The sequence below is a fragment of the Podarcis gaigeae genome, assembly GCF_964106915.1.
Source record: "Podarcis gaigeae genome assembly, chromosome: 1".
NCBI lineage: Eukaryota > Metazoa > Chordata > Lepidosauria > Squamata > Lacertidae > Podarcis > Podarcis gaigeae.
Window position 1 is genome coordinate 85,223,974 of NC_139678.1, and position 18,449 is coordinate 85,242,422.

Here is an 18,449-nt window from a genome sequence, read left to right on the forward strand (position 1 = left end):
CTGTTCTAGATCGGGAATATGGAACCTGTGGTCCTCCAGAGGTTGCTGGATCACAACTCCCATAATCTCTTACCATTGGCAATGCTGGCTGGGACTATTGGGACTTGGAGGCCAACTTCTGGAGGGGACACAGGTTCCCCACCCTGGACCATCAGTATGTAGGGGAGTGGACAGATATCCAAGTTCTCAGCTAGCTAGGTTAGATTCCTGTTTTGACACATCAAACAGGAACCCTTACTTTGGGGGTTCACATTCCAGAGGCCATTCCTGAATAATTCCTGATTTATTGTACCCAGACACTGAGCCCGGAGCTGAATCTCCTCTAGCCCAGAATAAGCATTATGCCAAAAGTGCTCTAATATGGGCTCTTGGCCGCAAGGGGGAAACCCACTTTTAGCAGTTCTTTCGTGGGATTTTCAATGTGTATAGAGAACATGCCAAGCAAAGGATTCAGCAACTCTACTTCAACAGACAAGCTACTTCAAAGATGCTGGAGGTGGCAAGCAGTTCCGCCAAGGGAGAAAGCATTTATGGCTTTCTGCCATGGGCTCTGGAGAAACCATGACGTTAATTATATCAGAATCTTTATATTTAGGATTAGAACCTGAGTAAACCCTGCGGCCTAATTATGAGACCAGAAAGGAGCAGAAAGCTAGAAATGCAACCTTTCCTTCTGTTTTGTTATGGGCCTTCTGTCTGAGTCTATTTGTTTCTGTCTGAGTCTATCTAAATATGTTTCTTGTTTAACCACCAGAGCATCAGACTGAGACTGGGAAAATCTCATTTGCCCTCAGGCATCATCACTCCAGCGTGTGTGTGTGAGGAGACTACCATAGTGTCAGCTTCTTTTCCATTTCCCTCCTCCTACTTCCCCACCCCCCACCACCTGTCCTCTTCCCCTTTCCCTGCTTTGACGCTGCCTTACCACGATCAAGGAGCTGCACAGACTCAGTGGGTGGAGAGGGCTTGCTATTAGCCTTGGCTGTAGCTGTGAGTACACGGAACATGTAGCGGATGCCCTTCTTCAGAGCCAGGACGGTGTAGCTGGTGTCATGTACCCCCGTGGCAATCACAGTCCAGTGGCTGCTACCCAGGACCTGCTGCTGGATGGTGTAAGTCACAGCTGCAGGGTCTGAGAACAGAAGAAGAGAATTTCCAGCAGAGAGCTAGTGAGGCTATGCATCATTTGTCCAGAGTTAGGACTTTATGCTATGCTTGTATGCCACCCCCACTCAATACTACAGTAGTGGGGAGGCAAGGACCTGTCTGTGAGTCACAAGGATATGGCAGGCTGTTGGGAAAACTAGGTAATACTCACCCTCTGGATGATTTCTCTCCCTTAAAGCTAATTGATGCCCTTTAGGTTCACATGAACAACAGCTTTTGGTCAGCAACAACAGAAGTAAAACAACAAAGTAAGTTTCTAGTCCTTGTGGGCTAAGAAGGATATACTTGGAAGTGTGTGAGTAACACCATCTGAAATTTTCAGGTAGCTGAATAAGATTTGTGGTAAACTATTTTACCGGCCTGCACATATTTTGTATACCATAAAGTACAGTGGTACCCCGGGTTACATACGCTTCAGGTTACATACGCTTCAGGTTACAGACTCCGCTATCCCCGAAACAGTACCTCGGGTTAAGAACTTTGTTTCAGGATGAGAACAGAAATCTTGCGGCAGCAGCAGGAGGCCCCATTAGCTAAAGTGGTGCTTCAGGTTAAGAACGGACCTCCGGAACGAATTAAGTACGTAACCAGAGGTACCACTGCATACAAAATAACAGCAAAATGCAGCTTTTCTGAGGCGCAGCTTTGTATGTGTGGGATGTGTGTGTGTGTGTGTGTGTGTGTGAGAGAGAGAGAGAGAGAGAGAGAGAGAGAGAGAGAGAGAAGCAGATACACCCCTAACAACAACCCACCAGTGCTAATGCAAACACATTTTCCAGTCAGTGTATGCAAATGTGTAATGCCCCCTTTGCCTGCCAGTAGCACGCAGAGAGAGTGGGCTGTACAACACATCAATGGCAGCTGTCAGTGAGAGCGGGGGCCTCACTTGCAATCGCAGCACCAGATTGTGCGCCCACCTGCCCAGTGACAACTGCCAGGCTGCCCAGCAGAGGAATCCAGTTATGTGGAATGGCCTGCCCTCTAAGATGCATTTGCCCTACAGCAGGAGAGACTGGGGCACCAGCTCCTGCATCTGACACCAAATTCTCCCAATTGGCACCTCAAGCAGCTATTTCTTCACAGCCCAGCTCCTTCTCCACCCGGCTGCCACTACACTGCCACTTGCCTTCCTGGCCCTGCTTACCAATAGCTGAATCCAGCCACTTGGGCTTGTTCCATTTCAGTGTGACTGCTCGGCCAGTGACAGCAGCTATGGCCGGCGGGCCATCAGGGGGTGTGGGCACCACATCTGTAAAAGACAAGCATGGAGGTGGGTGAGGACCCATCAAGAAAGATGAGGAGACAGGAGTATATGTACACATTATTCCTGTAAAGCACATTTGAAGCATGTTGTTCCCCTCCAAGAGTTCTGAGCCCTGTACTGTAGTTTGTGAATGGTTGCTGAGAATTGTAACAAAGTGAGGGGTAAACTGTATACCCATAATTCTTTAAGGAGCAGGGAAATGTCTTTCAAATGTGCTTTAAATATATTGCATGTGCACAGACAGTATGTTCTGCTTTCTGATCAGGATCACCTTTGCCCCCTCCCTAGGGGATTCTGAGGCTTGGGTACTAGTCTATGTTTTTAATTAGTGGGGGCTTGTCACTCTTTCTAGAGTTCCAGGACTCAATGATATTATGTGGTCTCCAATGTGTTAAAGGTTCAAACAGCAGAGAGCTGGAAGACATCTGAAGCCCTCTATAGATGACTTTCTTGCTCCACCAGAAGATAGCTCCATGACCAATTAAGACTGGAATCAGGAATCAGGCCCTTAGACTTCACATTTGCCATCCTGGGAGAGAATGATCCAAAATATTACAGAGGGGCATTCAACACCAGCACTGAGAAGATGTGTGGCGCTCACTCTGGAGAAGGAGAACAGGACTAGAGTCAAAAGTGACAGATCAACAGATGTGGCTCTTACCTTTGTCAAATAGGCTGCGTTCCAGCCATGCAAAAGTCGGAACTTTCTACACCAGCCCACCCTCACAACTCCAAGCAAGTGACAGGCATTGTTATAGGTCAAGGACTATATTCTAGTTCAAAGATACATTCCAGCCATGCAAAGGCACTTGAGGGTGTGGAGCAGGGCAAGTGAGGGTTGTGGCCTGGGAAGTGCCCCAAGGGTTGTACGGAGAGGTCTAAAGGGTCATAGTCAGCCCTCAGGCCCAAGGTTTGCCATCCCTGGGCCCAGGCAAAACACCTCATGGGGTGCTGATGCTGAACAGCAGCTCCTCCCACTGTTTCCCCATCCTTACCTGTGACATAGAGGTGAGCATAGCAGGTGGCCTTGCCCAGTTTGTTGGCAATGACACTTTTATAAACCCCGGCGTGGGCGTGACTGACAGAGATGAAGACCAAGCGATGCACATCCTTGTCTGCAATGGATGGTGGAAGGGAGGGAACAGAGAACACGTTACAATCTTTGTACAAAGGAACAACCAGTGAGAGCCAAAGCATACAGGTACTGACATTTTTGCTAGGGAAATGATATTAGGGACATGGGGAGGGAAGGTGTAGCAATGTGTGTGTGGGGGGGGTAGAATCCTGCAGGTGCTGCTGGGGTAAGGACGTGCTGCCTTACAGGTGTGATGGGCACAGGCAGGATGGGCCAGAGCTAGTGTGACGCAGGGGCAATGACAGCCACCTATTGTCATCCCAGCCACCTTTCGCCATTAAGAGGAGGAGAATGGGAAACAAAGAGATCTGAGTTAACCTGGACACAGTTCTGCATATGCTCCTTTGGAAATCACGGGAAACTGTGCAAGTCACAGCACAGCTCCTGTGAGGTCTGAGATGGGGAACTTCCCGGCAGATGGTCCTCATGTTAATTTGTTAAGAGAGGGGGGATCATCCAATTTTCCACTTCAAGCACCAATATGTTTTGGCTCAACCCTGCCTTATTTTCACTGGGAAGGGCTCAGCAAATTGCCCCCCAGCTCCAGCTGGTGCTTCTATATCAAGGCCAGTGTCAGAGGTTGACACAGTCGGGCATCCGCTGCGATCTATGGCTCTGCAGAGGTCCCACTGCCAAGAGACTCAGGCCCCTTCCCCTTCGCCTCCTTGCCACAGCCACCTTCCTCTGGCCCAGAGGGGGGTGAGCTGAGCAAGGGGACAATGGTGGCAAGAAAGAAAACAAGAAGCTGCTCACATAGCCACCTATCCTCCAGCTCTTTATTGGGGAAGTACATCCCCCCTCCCAAAAAAAAGTCTGGAGGGGCCTTGTTTCTTATGCAAAGCAGCTCACAGATGAGATAAATTACAATCACCATAACAATGAGGAGGAGGAATAAACAAGTGATGGCAGTGCACAGAGGCTGCCTGGTCCAAGGCCTCCCTGCTCTGGATCTGGCCCTGTTTCATGAGGCAGCTCCCTTATGCGCATGGGTGAAATGCAAGGGGAGAAGCCTACACTGCATCATCCTGCGATCATCAGTGCTCTCAATGCGCCGGCCCTTGTGGAACCAGGTAATGGCTGGGTAGGGCAGCCCAGCCACTTGGCACTCAAGCACAGCCTCCTTGGATTCCACCACGTCCAGGTCATGCAGCGGCCGCAGAAAGTCAGGCATGGTGAAGCGCTCCACTTCGCTCTCCCCTTGTTCTGGCTCCTCGGGGATAGAGGGCATCTTCTCCAGCTTGGAGCTGCAAGGCCAAAAAGGGAGAGGAAAGAGAGGTCTCAATCAATGCAGCCAGCCCAGCCACAGGGCTGCCCTGCTCATGGGACTCCACAGCCACATCCCACAAAGGATAAGTTGGAGGTATCCTATTGGAACAGGAAAAGCCATCTCTGCAGGCAAGCCATGATCAGGTTTCACAGATGCAGACATGGTGGAGAAAAGCCATAGGGGATTTTCTTGCAAACATTCCCCAGGGAAAACAAGCAGCAGACAAATGAGGGTTGGGAAGTGCTCCCATTGTTACAGAAGGGAGATCAAGTGATCCCAAAGGAGCTGCGGAAGTATGAAACAAATGTGGATTATGGAGTGATTGCAGGGGGGAATAACAGATCAATATCATTCAGTGTGTGGCTAGGAAAAGAGGATCCCTAACTACTGGAGTTTGATAGTGACTATACAGAGATAAGGAACCATGCCAAGAGAAATCAACCAGGCAAAAGCAGCTGGTGAATATATTTCCTCCTGCTTCACAAACAGAAAACTGTAGGTGTATAAGGCAGGAAACGCCATACTTTCTTGGAGCAGTTTTTGATAGCCATAGGAAAATCTGCTGGTTGTATGAAATAGGTAATATATTGGGTAATAAACTGGGTAATAATATACAGTACCGAACCCAACCCAGTTCAATCGCTTCAGGGTTTTGTCCATGCTTAAAGAGGAATGGAAAAACATTTGCCTTTAACTAAAGTTGAGATGTCTTGCAATCAACTCAACAGCTTGGCTCTGGGGAGGGATAATGCTTTTCATTGCCCTGGAATAACCAGATAACTGCCTGTTTGCATGCAGTGCCAGGGATATCTGCTATTCTGCTACAACAGATTGACTCTCCCGGTCCTTTTTTATATTACATGTAATCGGTTCAATTGGCCTTAATATAAAATGCCTCTATTTTGTCTGGCTAATGTCCATCGTTTTAAGCATGCTAATTATAGTTGCTGATGCATTGAAGGATTTGTGCTCTGAAAGAGCATGTGCACTTATAAGACCTGGAACAGGAATACAAGAGCGGAGTATGTTGGGAAAGACTGGTAAGGCCACAGGCAAAGCTGATTCTCACAAGAAGACGGCAAGAGCCCTCTGAGAGCGACTGTGTTTGAGGGCCACTCTGGTTTGGGCAACGAGCCAGGCTGTGACGGGGCCTGCATTCCAGGGAGCTTCCTGTGAGCTTGGGTCAGTGAGAACAGAGGCCGGGTCTGGTTCTCATGAATACAGAATTACTCCCAGGTTGAGCAGTTTTCCCCTCATATTAGGATTGCTGGGCCAGGGTGGGGAGCAGCTATCACCACTCATATACAAATGTCAGTAAGGCAATGCATTTGAAACACAGAAGTTATTATCACAGACAAACAACTTCTAGCTGTTTATTGCCTGACATTAATATGGAACTTGGGGGTGGGGAGAAGCCACACTGTGTAGTCAAAAGCCAAACAAAACAAACAGCATTTATTCCATTGGTCAGGACTGTTTAAAAATGGCCCAGGCCTTAAATGTGCCCTCCCCACAAAAAAAGATGCAGTGCCGGGATACAGTGCAAGCCAAATTAGGAGGCCATGGGTACATTCGCATAAGCAAATTAGCACAGGAAGATAGCTGGTGTCAGAACATTGGCTGTAAGAAATATTAAAATGCCCACAACTGACTGTGACCCAACACCTAAGGCAAGTGGTAGGGAACTTCAGGCCCAGGGTCCAAATGTGGCCCTCCAGGTTCTCTACCTGGCCCTTGGGTCTCTCCCCAGACTACTACCACCCCACTCCTCAGGCCCCAAGTGCTTTTCCCCTCTGACTGGAATATGTTCCTGAACTGTAGAAATGTCCCTTGCTTGCCTGGAGAGAGGATGGAGAAAGGTGTGTGTTTGGGGATGCAGAGAGAAAGAGAGAGAACACTCTCTGACTTTTCTGTGGCTGAAACAAAGCCTACTGTAGAAAGGTTACTTACCACCCATGGAACCTTTCACCCCTTGAAAGGTTATCCATGTGCTAATGTGGTCCTTGAGCTGGAAAAAAGGTTCCCTGCCCCTGATTTAATGGGATATCCTAGGCCCCATCCTCAGCCCTTCCTTTCTCCTCATACTCACATCTGAGAGCTGGTTGCTGGTCTCGGCTCCTCCACATACAGCTCAGCGGTGCACTCGGCTCGGCCATGTTTGTTGCTGGCGCTCACTCCGTACTGGCCCTCGTCCTCGGAGCTCACGTGCAGGAGCAGCAGCGAGTACAGCCCACCGTCCTGCTGCAGGCGCATGGTTTCCCCCTCTTGCACAGGCTGGCCTGCATCAGACACATCTCAGTCAGAGAGCCCTGGTCCGAAAGCAGGAGGAAGCAAGGCAGGCTTTATCCTTAACGAAACCAAGCCTTCCACTGGTTTAGGGCCTGGAACGGGGAGGTGGCATCCCTCTATCCCTTGGGCCACGATAGGGAATGGAAATAAAGAGGGAGAGGCCTTGCCCAGCCCCACCCCAGAAGAGTAGCTATATTGAAATTTATGACATGGGGTAGGTAGGCCACACTGCCCTACACATGCTAGTCTTGCTACAAATGTGGGAGAGCTCTTTTGCCAGCAACCGGCTCCCAGTCTGAAGAAGAGGGTGGCATCCAGCACAGCTCAGGATCCTGAATAAAAACTTGTAGATCAACTTTGTCATCCAGAGCAGCGGCTGAGTTCGTAGCTGGAAACAGAGTATGCAGAAAGGCCTGCTGTGCACTTGAGAACTGTGGACACTCCAACAAGACAGTGAAGAGAACACTACAGAGGCATGTACATGGGTGCAAGCCCAGCCAAACTCCATCGATACTGAGAGGTAGGGACTCTGTGCCCAGTCCTTAGGTGGACACATTTGACCATAATCAGATGTGCTGGTTTCAATTCAAGAAGCTGATTGATGGTCTGCCCCTGCCCCCTCCTCCCAGTTGTCATGGTTTCCAAAAAGGAACGTGGAGTGGGGAGCAGCTTGACCCTGCGGCCTGATCTCTCTGCAACATCAAGGCCACCATGAATAGATGGGCACCAATCCCACACTCTATTGTCCTCCCAACCCCCCAAAAGCTGATTTTTGAATTCCCAGTTACCCAGAGCCTCCTGTACTGGGAGATGGAGGCTATTACCGAAGCGTGTCCAGGTGACAACTGGTGTGGGTTTGCCGCTGATCTTGCAGTCGAACCGTGCCATCCGCCCCTCCACCACAGCCACGGCCTCCAGCTTGCGGGTGAAGAGTGGCTGCTGCGAGGGCAAGACCGTCAGCTTGGCGCTGCATGTCAGCTCATCTGCAAGGCACAGCGAAGGGTCAGCTACAGTGGAGGGCCCTGGCAGCAGATTGTGTGACTGGACTGCTATACCCGTGGGCATGGGGCGCTTGTGAGAAGTTGTGAGCAAGGGAAACGTTGGGGGCAAAAGAGCAGGAAGGAAGTTCTTTGAGCATAGGGTTGGAGTTATTAAGGAAGAGGAGAGTTCATAAGCTAATTGCTCCTGCTTCTTTCTGGGCACTGTCTTAAAGCTGACCCTGGCTTCCAATTCTCCTTGTGACCATTAGATCCTAATGCTTGGAGGTAGGTTATTTTTATGATTCATTTACTTATTAATGCAATATAATTATTTGCTATTCTTCCTTGTGAAAATTCTTGCTAATCTTTTGATAACACCTTGAGCCAGTTTGGCTAATTTCTTATGGGAAGGTAAAGGTAAAGGTACCCCTGCCCGTACGGGCCAGTCTTGACAGACTCTGGGGTTGTGCGCCCATCTCACTTAAGAGGCCAGGGGCCAGCGCTGTCCGGAGACACTTCCGGGTCACGTGGCCAGCGTGACATCGCTGCTCTGGCGAGCCAGAGCCGCACACGGAAACGCCGTTTACCTTCCCGCTGGTAAGCGGTCCCTATTTATCTACTTGCACCTGGGGGTGCTTTCGAACTGCTAGGTTGGCAGGCGCTGGGACCGAGCAGCGGGAGCGCACCCCGCCGCAGGGATTCGAACCGCCGACCTTTCGATCGGCAAGTCCTAGGCGCTGAGGCTTTAACCCACAGTGCCACCTGCGTCCCCTTCTTATGGGAAAGCAGCATACAAATAAGCAGGCAAATGAATGAATTATCCAACTTTTTAAATGGTTCTGCTCTTCTGCACTGAATGCCACTCTTTCTGGTGCACAGAAATGAAACAGGGAAAGGTGCGTGCTTGCGCTCTCTCTCTCTCTCTCTCTCTCTCTCTCTCTCTCTCTCTCTCACACACACACACACACACACACACACACTGCTTTCTCTCCAAACCACAAAATTCCTCAGCTGCTAAATTTCTGTATGTCAGGTTGCTGTTATAGGCACAGGATCCAGGCCAGGGTGTGGGTAAGAGGAGAAAGTGGCAACAACCCTCCTTAGAACATTCCTGCAAAAGCTGCCAGCCTCTGTTCAAATCACTAAGGTAACAGAATCTAAGCCCCTTTGTATGGGTAGGTGTCAGGTTTGCCAGTTTCCCTCCCCTCCTCTGCAACTCCCTTCAACATCTGTTCATTGGCTTTGAATCTGTCATCTGACAGGGCCGTCAGAGGATGTACTTGAGCATGTCTGAGACTAGGAGAGAGAAGGAGAATGTAAATAAAAGTCATTTGCCTCCCTAATCAGGTTGCCACTACTACTGTGCAGGCCTCTCTAATAGTGACAGCCACTGTAGTGTCATCATTACTAGGACACTGGGCACTACCAGTGGGTTTAATTTGCAAACAGGTTGTTGGCGATAAGTACAACCCGGAAAGGTAAAATTGTATTTTTTGTTGACAGTGATAAGCACTTCTGGGCAGTGTTGGCTGGTTCCCATTGGAATTGGTGGGGCCTATGGGAAGGAGGCCCAGCAACCAGTGGAGCCAGAGCCAATAACAGGCAGAGTCAGCAAATCCCCCATCATCCTCCCTGCTTCGTTCTGCAACGGAAACCCTGTTAAGACTAAGGAGGAGGAGACTAAGGAGGAGGAAGCCGACAGACCATTTTGCCCCCTGGACAAGCAAGACAGTGAGCAGGGGGGATTGGCTGAGAACAGACTGAGGCTGGCAGCCCAGTGCTCCATTCACCCTATTGGACCAGCCTCCACTGCTTATGGGGATTTTCTCCCTCAGGTGCCAATATAACTTGTCTCGCCTTGCTAAGCTGCTTACACGCAAACAAGGTGCCGTTTTTAAAGCCAGCCCCACCGCTTCTGCCACAAAGCAAGAAAGAGAGGTGATTGTGGCAAGAAATGGGTAACAAGCAATGCCATTGCAGGCCCTAACCAATCCCACACCACTTGGGGAATTCTTCCAAGCCACTGAACAGATTCCAAAGGGGTCTGGGGTGTGTCTGAGGCAAGTGAAATAGGACTGCTCAGCTCCTTTCTCTCATGGAACTCCTGGTCTGGGGCTAGAACTCTGGTGCCTAGCTAAAAGCACCAGTGGAGTTCCTTATTGCAACTGTTTGATAGTGGAGTAGCTGTGCATGGCCTTGGGTGCTAGAGGGCACAATGACATAGCATCTGAGTGACAAACAGGTTCAAGGCTTGGTGCAAACTGTTAAGAGGTATGGCTATCCCCTTCCCTGGAAAAAAAATGGTGCTTGGATGTCTTCTGCTACATACACACTGTGTCTTTAAAGCATATTCAAAGCACATCCCAAGGATTCAGGGAACCCTCACAGAGCTACCATTCCCAGTACCCTTAGCAAACTACAGTTATCGGGATTCTTTGGGTGAAGGAAATGTGCTTTAAGTATGGTTTGTACACATCCTTCTTTTCTGAATGTGAACTGTGTGCTCATATGAGCTTAGGGTGGGAGCTTTCCCTTTGCCCACTTTTGCAAGCTAGCCGCTCCGCATGTAACCTCTCCACGCACGAAATGACCTTTTCAGCCTGGCCACATAAAAGCAAGCAAGCAGGTCTGTGGAGGTTATTCTTGGCTGTATTATTTGTCCTGCCAGTTCAGAAGCTTGGTACATACCTAAGGTATAAGGCCTACTATATTAATATATTTCTTTCCTTCTCTGCTGAAGCTTCTTGTCCCTTAATACAGGTCCAGAAGCAACTCTCAGCTAGGGACTCAAATCCAGGATTGTAACCCAGAGAGGACTGGCACGGCCACACATTTGCATCCTTTACTATACCTCTTGCCCCTTTGACTCCCTGCCCCCCAACCCATAAATTGCCCAGGAATTTATCTCAGCTCACCAGTCTGGAATGTCTTTTTATCTAACGCCAACTCAAGTGCACTGTGTTTGAGCACACACTCTACAGTGAAAGCACATTTAAAGCAAATGACTTCACTCTCCCACCAAGAATCCAGGGAACTGTAGTTTGTTAAAGGTGCTGGGAGTTATAGTTCTATGGGGGGTAACCTACAGTTCCTAGAATTATATGGGGGAAATACATGTGTTTTAAATGTATGGTAGCTACTCAACCCTAGATAGCTCTGCATAAGAAAGAAAATGGGGAAGCTCTTCTCTACCCCACACCCTAAAAACAACCAGGTGTCTCTTTGGTCCTTGCAGGAGAATTGTAATGAACTAGTAGCATAGAAATAACTGGCAAGGGAATTCCAAAAACATGCCATTATATTTTTTGTGCTGGTTATTTGGTTTTCTATCGATTGCCGTTTGTTCTGATTCAGCAGGAAACAGCGGGTTTTCCAAGGGAAAGTAGCAAGACAAAAAAGAAACCTCTCAGACCTGTGACTAGAAATCATGGGACAAAGAAAAGTGTGGATTGGCTCTAACTTGTGCTGTATAACCCTTGGCCATTTGGACAGCAGGCTGGGCTCTGGTAGCTGCTGTTGTTCACTCCGTATGGCAGTGGGGACATATTTCATGTTGTTAGGCGATTTCTCCACTCCCACCACCCACTTTGCATGAACACTTTTAGTATTCTTATATTTGTACTCTTTTTATGGAATTTGTTATTGTATTTTAAGTCACTTCAGGATGTCCATAAGTAAACTAAACTAAATTTGTTCTGCAGTTTCCCCTATCCAATCCAGTTGCCCTTCCCCAGCCTTGATATATATATTTGATTTACTAAATCTGTCATGGATACACCACTATACACATCTATACACATCTATTCAGAAACAAGTCCCACAGAGTTTAATGTGTAGGACCTTCTCTCAAATGGGTACATAGACTCATAGAGTTGGAAGGGACCCAGAGGGTCATTTAGTCCAACCCCCTGCAATGCAGGAATATGCAGTTGTCTCTTACAGGAATCAAAACTACAACCTTGGTATTATCAGCACCACACTCTAACCAACTGAGCTATCCAGCTGAACAAATCTACTCAGAAGAAAGTCCATCAAGTTCAATAGAAAGTGCTCCCAAGTGATGTGCGCCTAGGATTGCAGTCTCAATGCGTTTTCTAGGTGGCAGGGAAGCAGATAGGGTGAAGTGACGGTTCTTACATTGGTTTAATGAGGCATGCCAGCCCCCAGGGCCTATGGCAGCAGGCTATTCATGCTTCCTGCTTTAGTATAAAGAATGAATTGTAACACTTTAAACATGTGTGCCTATTTTGAATGGTCAAATAAAAATGGAATCTTAAAACTTCAGCATCACAGAGACACCATCCCCCCACCCAATTATATCAGTGCAGTGATGACCCTGTTGCAAATAGGGTTGCCAGCTGACCAGAAAAAAACTGAGCCCAACCTGCTCTCGTGCCTGTAAGAGCACCTGAATATGTAGGAACAAGTAGGTTAAGGGTTTCAAAGGATGGAGATAAACATCACCTATTTATATATGTTCATCACACTGCTATTAAAGGCACTGTTACAATGGTTGGTTGAAGGTGAGCAGCCAGTTACAAGCATCCCCTTCTTGCTCCTGGACCACCTTGACTTCTCCCAGTGCAGCATTTCCTCCTTCCTTACCTTTAGCTGTGCTAAGCTTGCACGTGTAGATACCACTATCATCCTCATGCACAGAGGTAAGCAGTAGCTTGCACTTGCGCCCATCGAAATGCATCTTGCACTGGAGCAGAGCAGGCTGGAGCAGGCGCCCCCGCCATAGCCAGTCCACATCCACATCAGGTGGGCCAGACACCAGGCACTCGAAGAGAGCTGCATCCCCAGCCCCCACCACCACGTCCTGCAGGGGGGCCAGCACTGCCAAGGACTGGGTCTCAGGGTGCACTGGGGGAAAGGAGGGGAGGGGGAAGGGAGGAGGAAACGGGAAAAAAGAGAGAGAAAGAAAGATGCGTCTCTGAGCAATGGAACAAAAACAGGAAAAGATGCAGGGCACAAGGTGGGGGAAGCATGTAGTGAGTATTCATGACTAAGTGAGATTGCCAAGCTGGCCAACATCTTGTTGATTGCCAGCAAGAGTAAAGGGTGCGATCCCTTCCCCATCCCTACTGTTAAGTGTCATGCAGTACTCCGATTCCTTTGGTTCAATATTCTCATAAGGATAATAATGCTAAGCTAGATTAAACTAGCAATGACTGACTTCAGTATGCTGAAACTTCACTCATTCCATTTCTGGCTATGTTCAGTGTCTATTAGTTTCTTCAATTGTATAAGTATAATGAACAAAAAAAACCCTAGGGCTTCTGCAGTCTCCCAGAGTAGCTCTGAGGCATGGCTAACTTTCTACAAGAGCTGCACAACTCACTGGGGGTAACTAATACCATCACCTTGACAAATAACTTTAAGCTGCTCAAGACGCAAAGGAGGAGGAAGCATATGTATCTTGCACTGCCTGTTCCTCCCCTACATCTCAAACACCCAAAGCCACGATAAATGCTGAATGGAAAAACCTGATGCAGTAACTCTAGTTCTCGTGCTAAACCAGGATGCAAGACTAAGAACTAAGGAGAAGGAATAAGTTGCTTCCCCCATGGCCCAGGGTCTTCTTTCCTCCACACATCAGGGAACCAATGGCCTGTAAATTTTGCACACTTCAAACTACCAAGTTAAGACAAATCCGAGCAAATACTTCTGTGTGTACTGTGTTTAATACTTCAACAAAATACTACTTGAGGCTGGCAACCCGTTAACCACTGCAACCAGGAATGAGTATCAGGAGAGAGGAAGGCAGCCATATTCAGAAGCAAATTAAATGTGAATGAAAGAATGATGGGGTGTGGAGAACACAAGAGCAGGATATTGGGGTAAGAAGGGGACGTGGGGAAGAGGGAAACAGGGGTCTGCGCTAGGAACAAACCACACAGCACTTTTACCAAACGAAACAGACTTTATTTCTTCTACAAAAAAGGGGTTCACTGTAGCCCAGCCCCTGTGAGACCTTCCCAGAGCGGGGTGGGCACAATGGTAGTAAGAGACTGCATCCCTGGCCTCCTTCATTAAAGATGCTCCATAGCCCAGCAGGCTCAAGTCTAGTGGGGTGCCATTATTTCCCTGAGCCCTCCTCCATCCCACACAACTCAGGGGCAAAGGTCCCTTCCCAGTGAGCTTGTGCTGTCCAGACTTCGTGCAGATAAGGACGCTGCCTTGCGTAAAGCTGAGCATGTAGTCTTCTGCCAAAGACACCTTCTTGGATTTGAGGGAAAGTAAGGCCTAGATTGGGCCTCCTCCTTCCAAAGCTGCCTCATTTTAGTGGGTGTGGTCCGTGGGTGAGCAGCACAAGCCTCTAGAGAAGCTGGCCAGGGAGCAGACAAGTTAGTGCTCTGCCCCAGGCCCCTGGAAACAGGAGTGTGCAAACAGGGGCAAGAAGACATGGACACATGGAAGAAACAGAGAGCACCACACATTGGCCACAGTTCAGGCCAGACAGAAATGGATGCCGGCATGGGGATTAAACACCATCAGCACCTAGAGGTGTAACGCCTGGGTACAGGCACAGGGCCCACCACTGAGATTATATGCCCTAGAGTGGATCACATGGAGACTCGATTGTACAGAGAGGCTTCCTGCCCACGCACTAAGGAGATGCCACAGATTGGTTCAGCTCACGCAGCTAAGGGCAGCCCAGAACTACTCTCCCACCCACAGTGGCTCACTCCTCCAGCTGCAGCCAGGCCCTGTGGGTCCAGGTGAGTCTCGGCGCTGGCCATCCAGTGGGTGGGGGCAGGAGCCAAGCCTTGCCAGTCTGGTTTGTTCAGTCAACGCTGGGAGCAGAGGCAACTGCCCAAGTTGTCTGGCTAGAGCGGCCCAGGGGCCAAGCAGTACCTTAGCTCACTCCCCCTGTACAGACAAAAACACAGTCAGCAAGCAAAGGGTTAGTGTAGCATGGTGGACACAGAGGCAAAGCACAGACAAATTCACACATGCCTGGTCAAAGCAAAGGGTTTGCCTGGCAGATACACAGATGTAGACACTGTCTGGCAAAGCAAAAGAGCAAGCACAGTGCACTTACACACAGACACACACTCCCATTTGCCTGACAGTGTCCCCTTCTTCCCAAGCCAACCAGTCCAACACTGAAGCCAGCCAGAACCCATTATAGGAAGTGTCAGACTCTTCTTCCTATCTAGGTAAAACATGCCACCTGGGAACATTCTGCAGATCCAGTGATCCTAGGAACAGACCCTGCAAGTCCTGTTCACTCAGGACCTGAAAACAGCCCTGCCTCTATTTCCCTAAAAGGTGATGCAATGGGCCAATCAGAGGGATTTGCATTCAGCACAAGGAGGCAGCAAGAGAGGCTGATCAAAGTGCAAAGGGCACCTTTTAAATGGGTGTAGGGAAAAGAACCAAAAGCCCCGCCAGACTGAGGTGAGCCAATATTGGATATACCCTCAGCTATCAATGACAGGGAAAAATACAGTGCTGGTTCCTTCCAGCCTGCTCCAGTTCCTCCCTACACAAATCCCACTCAGGCCCATATTAGGCATTACGGGGTCAGGTAACAGAGGCTGAGAAGTGAGCCTCTCCTTTTACTAGATGTAACCAGCATGGGGATAGCCTCCCATTTAGGCTCACAGGCCCTGTAAAGAGATGTCCATGTAGACAGGAGCTGGTTGCTCCAGTGCCAGTCCTACCATTAAGCAAAGCGAGGCATCTACATCAGGCAGGAAATGCTGGGGTGGCAACAGCCCCGCCACAACCATTCTGCCTGAGTCCTATCAACTAGCCTGCTCTGCGCCCTGTAAAGCAACCTGCAGCCCTCAGGTACAGGGGAGGATGATGCCCCAGCATCAGTACTGAAGAAGTAATTTTACTGTAAGTGGTCAGATTCTGTACATGGAATGGGGAGGCACATCCTGCCTTTTGTCTCAGGCAGCAAAATGCCTGGGGTTGCTCCCTCACCTGGTGGTAGTGATGATGCCTGGCGCATGCCCCATCTGCACTATACATTTAAAGCAGTATCATAACACTTCCCGGGAAGTGTTATTTATTAAGGGTGCTAAGAGTTGTTACCTCTATTCCCCTCACAAAGCAACAGTTCCCAGAGTGGCTTAACGATTGAGCCTCTTCCAGGCCAACTCTGGGAATCATAGCTCTCTTGAGGGGAGTAAGAGTTTCCAAATACCTCATAGCAACCTTGACAAACTACAGTTCCCAGGATACTCTGAGGGAAGCCATGGCTGTTTAAAGTGTTTTGAATGTATAATGCAGATGGACCCTAGTTTCTGCTGGAAATGAACTGGAAAGAAGGTGGCAGACCACTGCTGGGACCCAGTTTTGGGTACCACAGGGTGGGGGGAAGGCAGAACCAAGCCAAGAAGAAAAAGGCATAGTAGGATTGAGGGATCAGGGAGGAGTGTACTGAGAGCTGGTGGTAAAACTTGCTGCTGCTCATTGCCCCAATGGTTAGTGTGGATGCCACTGGCAGAGACATAGGCTGTCTTTATGGAAATGTGGGAGCAGTACATTGGTATACACAGCCATCAGGCCCCCTCAGTGGGCTATTGCTCTCATCTCTTTCCTTTCTGAGGCTCACGGTTCCTTTCTCCAAAATTCCACAGCAGCTGCCACTGTTTCAGCTCAAGGTGGGATGGGGGAGGATTGGGAGAACACAGGCAGTTGGTGCTTGGTTGCTAAGCAACAGCTGAATGCTCTTCTTCCCATCTGGAACAGGCCTCCATAGGGTCTCAAGGCAGTTGCGCTTGCCATGCTCAGGAGAAGGCAGGTACCTATGGAGGGCTCCTGAGGAGAATGAGCCTAGCCTAGTGCAGGGACGGTCTAACTTTCCCTACCTACTTCAATACGGAACCCGTGGGCCACACGCTGCCTTGTTGCGCCAGGGTGGGGGAGAGCGAGAGAACAAAATTTGACAACCTCATGCCTGGGCTTTGGGAAGGAGGTGCAATGATTTGGGCAGTCTCCTAAGGCCCTTCCAGCTTCTTCTCAGAGCTGAGAAAGAGCTAACTTTCTGACCCTGTCAGAGCCCTCGCACCTCCTTCCCAAAGCCCAGAGCCTTTGGGAAGGCAGTCAAGGGCTGGAAGGGTGAGAGGGTGTCAAATGTTGCTGAGGATTGCCAAAAAAACGGCCTTGTGTTGGACTGCCCTAGTGGCTAGTGGCTCAGAGCATGCCCACACTACAGCCGTGAGCTTGAACTTTCTAATGGTTGCATTTGAGAGCTGAAGAGTAGTGAAGTGGGTGGCCCACTTAGTCCTTTCTTCTTTGTTTATTCACACACACTGTCCCCACCCAGCTTCCCCACCAATGGGTGGGTGAAATTTTGAGTGTACAAATAAATGGAATGGAGAAGAATGAAGAAGCATTCCCTTCCCATTGCTGCTCTTACTAGGGTGCTGTCAGATGACTGGTGCTAATTAGCATTCACCCTCATTTATTTACAGGAAGATTAGAGGATGTTGGCTATTTAATGAACATTCATCCTGATTTGTTTGTGGGAGGTTAAATGATGTTGCATCATTTAAGCAAGTGTTACCCTATACTATCCAGTGTGTTTTCCCATCACTTTCCTTATTGGAAAGAGTCCTGTCTTTGGGGGGGTGTAGAGACCTCCCAACCAACTATAATTGTGCAACCTAAATTTCCCAGTATGTGACTGAATCCCACCCCAAAATAGACTGGGAGCACTCCTAATCCCAGCATCAAAGGCTGATCTCAATCCCAGCATCATAAGCATCCACTACAGTATCCCAAAACGAAGTATCTTATCTAGCTTGGCCCCATTCCCTCCTTCCAGGGGTCCCCGGTTCTAAGGAGGCAAGTAAAATTCCCAGGATTCTCTAATGAAAGTCATGAATAGTGACAGTCCAAAACATTTTGGTGCCTGAGGCAGGAAATCCAAATCTATTGATTAATTAATTTGTTGCTTTTTAGCATTACTTAATAGCTGCTACCAGAGGTGGCACACCTCACATTGTCCATGCCACTTAAAATGAAAGAAAAACCAATATAAGCTTGTAGCATAGACTAATGGTTTAGCTTACTGTTGATTTTAATTAGTTCTGAATGTTTTCTAAGTACCTGTTTAACTGTCTTTTATTTATACTTTTAATGTTTTTTTTTTTGTCAAACAGCTTTGTGGTTTTATTACTATAAAGCTGTATGTAAGTTTTGCTAAATAAATAAATAAATAGCCAGGTCCCCAGTTCCAATCTGCCTTTTGCTACACTAATCTGGAGGCCCTCAGCAAGCCACTATCTTCTTAACCTCAAGCCCACCTTGGCAACATGGGTATAATATAACTGCCATGCAAGTCTGTTGTAAGGATTTCGGAAATGCTTTCAACATTCAAAA

The 18,449-nt window shown here is 48.6% G+C and overlaps 1 protein-coding gene and 1 long non-coding RNA gene across 7 annotated transcripts in view; one reads left to right on the forward strand and one right to left on the reverse strand.

Annotated features, from left to right (window-relative positions):
- SPEG (striated muscle enriched protein kinase) overlaps window positions 1-18,449 on the reverse strand; it is a 99,531-nt gene that overhangs the window by 31,185 nt on the left and 49,897 nt on the right. For all 6 annotated transcript variants that reach the window (XM_083726504.1, XM_083726505.1, XM_083726509.1 and 3 more), the window contains 7 exons: window positions 12,708-12,968; window positions 7,947-8,105; window positions 6,923-7,112; window positions 4,581-4,810; window positions 3,427-3,546; window positions 2,312-2,416; window positions 926-1,132 (listed from right to left, as the gene is read on the reverse strand). In XM_083726504.1, coding sequence (XP_083582630.1) covers window positions 926-1,132; window positions 2,312-2,416; window positions 3,427-3,546; window positions 4,581-4,810; window positions 6,923-7,112; window positions 7,947-8,105; window positions 12,708-12,968 — 1,272 coding nt within the window. The remainder of the gene's footprint in view (window positions 1-925; window positions 1,133-2,311; window positions 2,417-3,426; window positions 3,547-4,580; window positions 4,811-6,922; window positions 7,113-7,946; window positions 8,106-12,707; window positions 12,969-18,449) is intronic.
- Window positions 8,140-11,899, forward strand: LOC310839331. The gene is made up of 2 exons (XR_014561442.1): window positions 8,140-8,387; window positions 11,460-11,899. It is a non-coding gene; the product is annotated as an uncharacterized lncRNA (long non-coding RNA).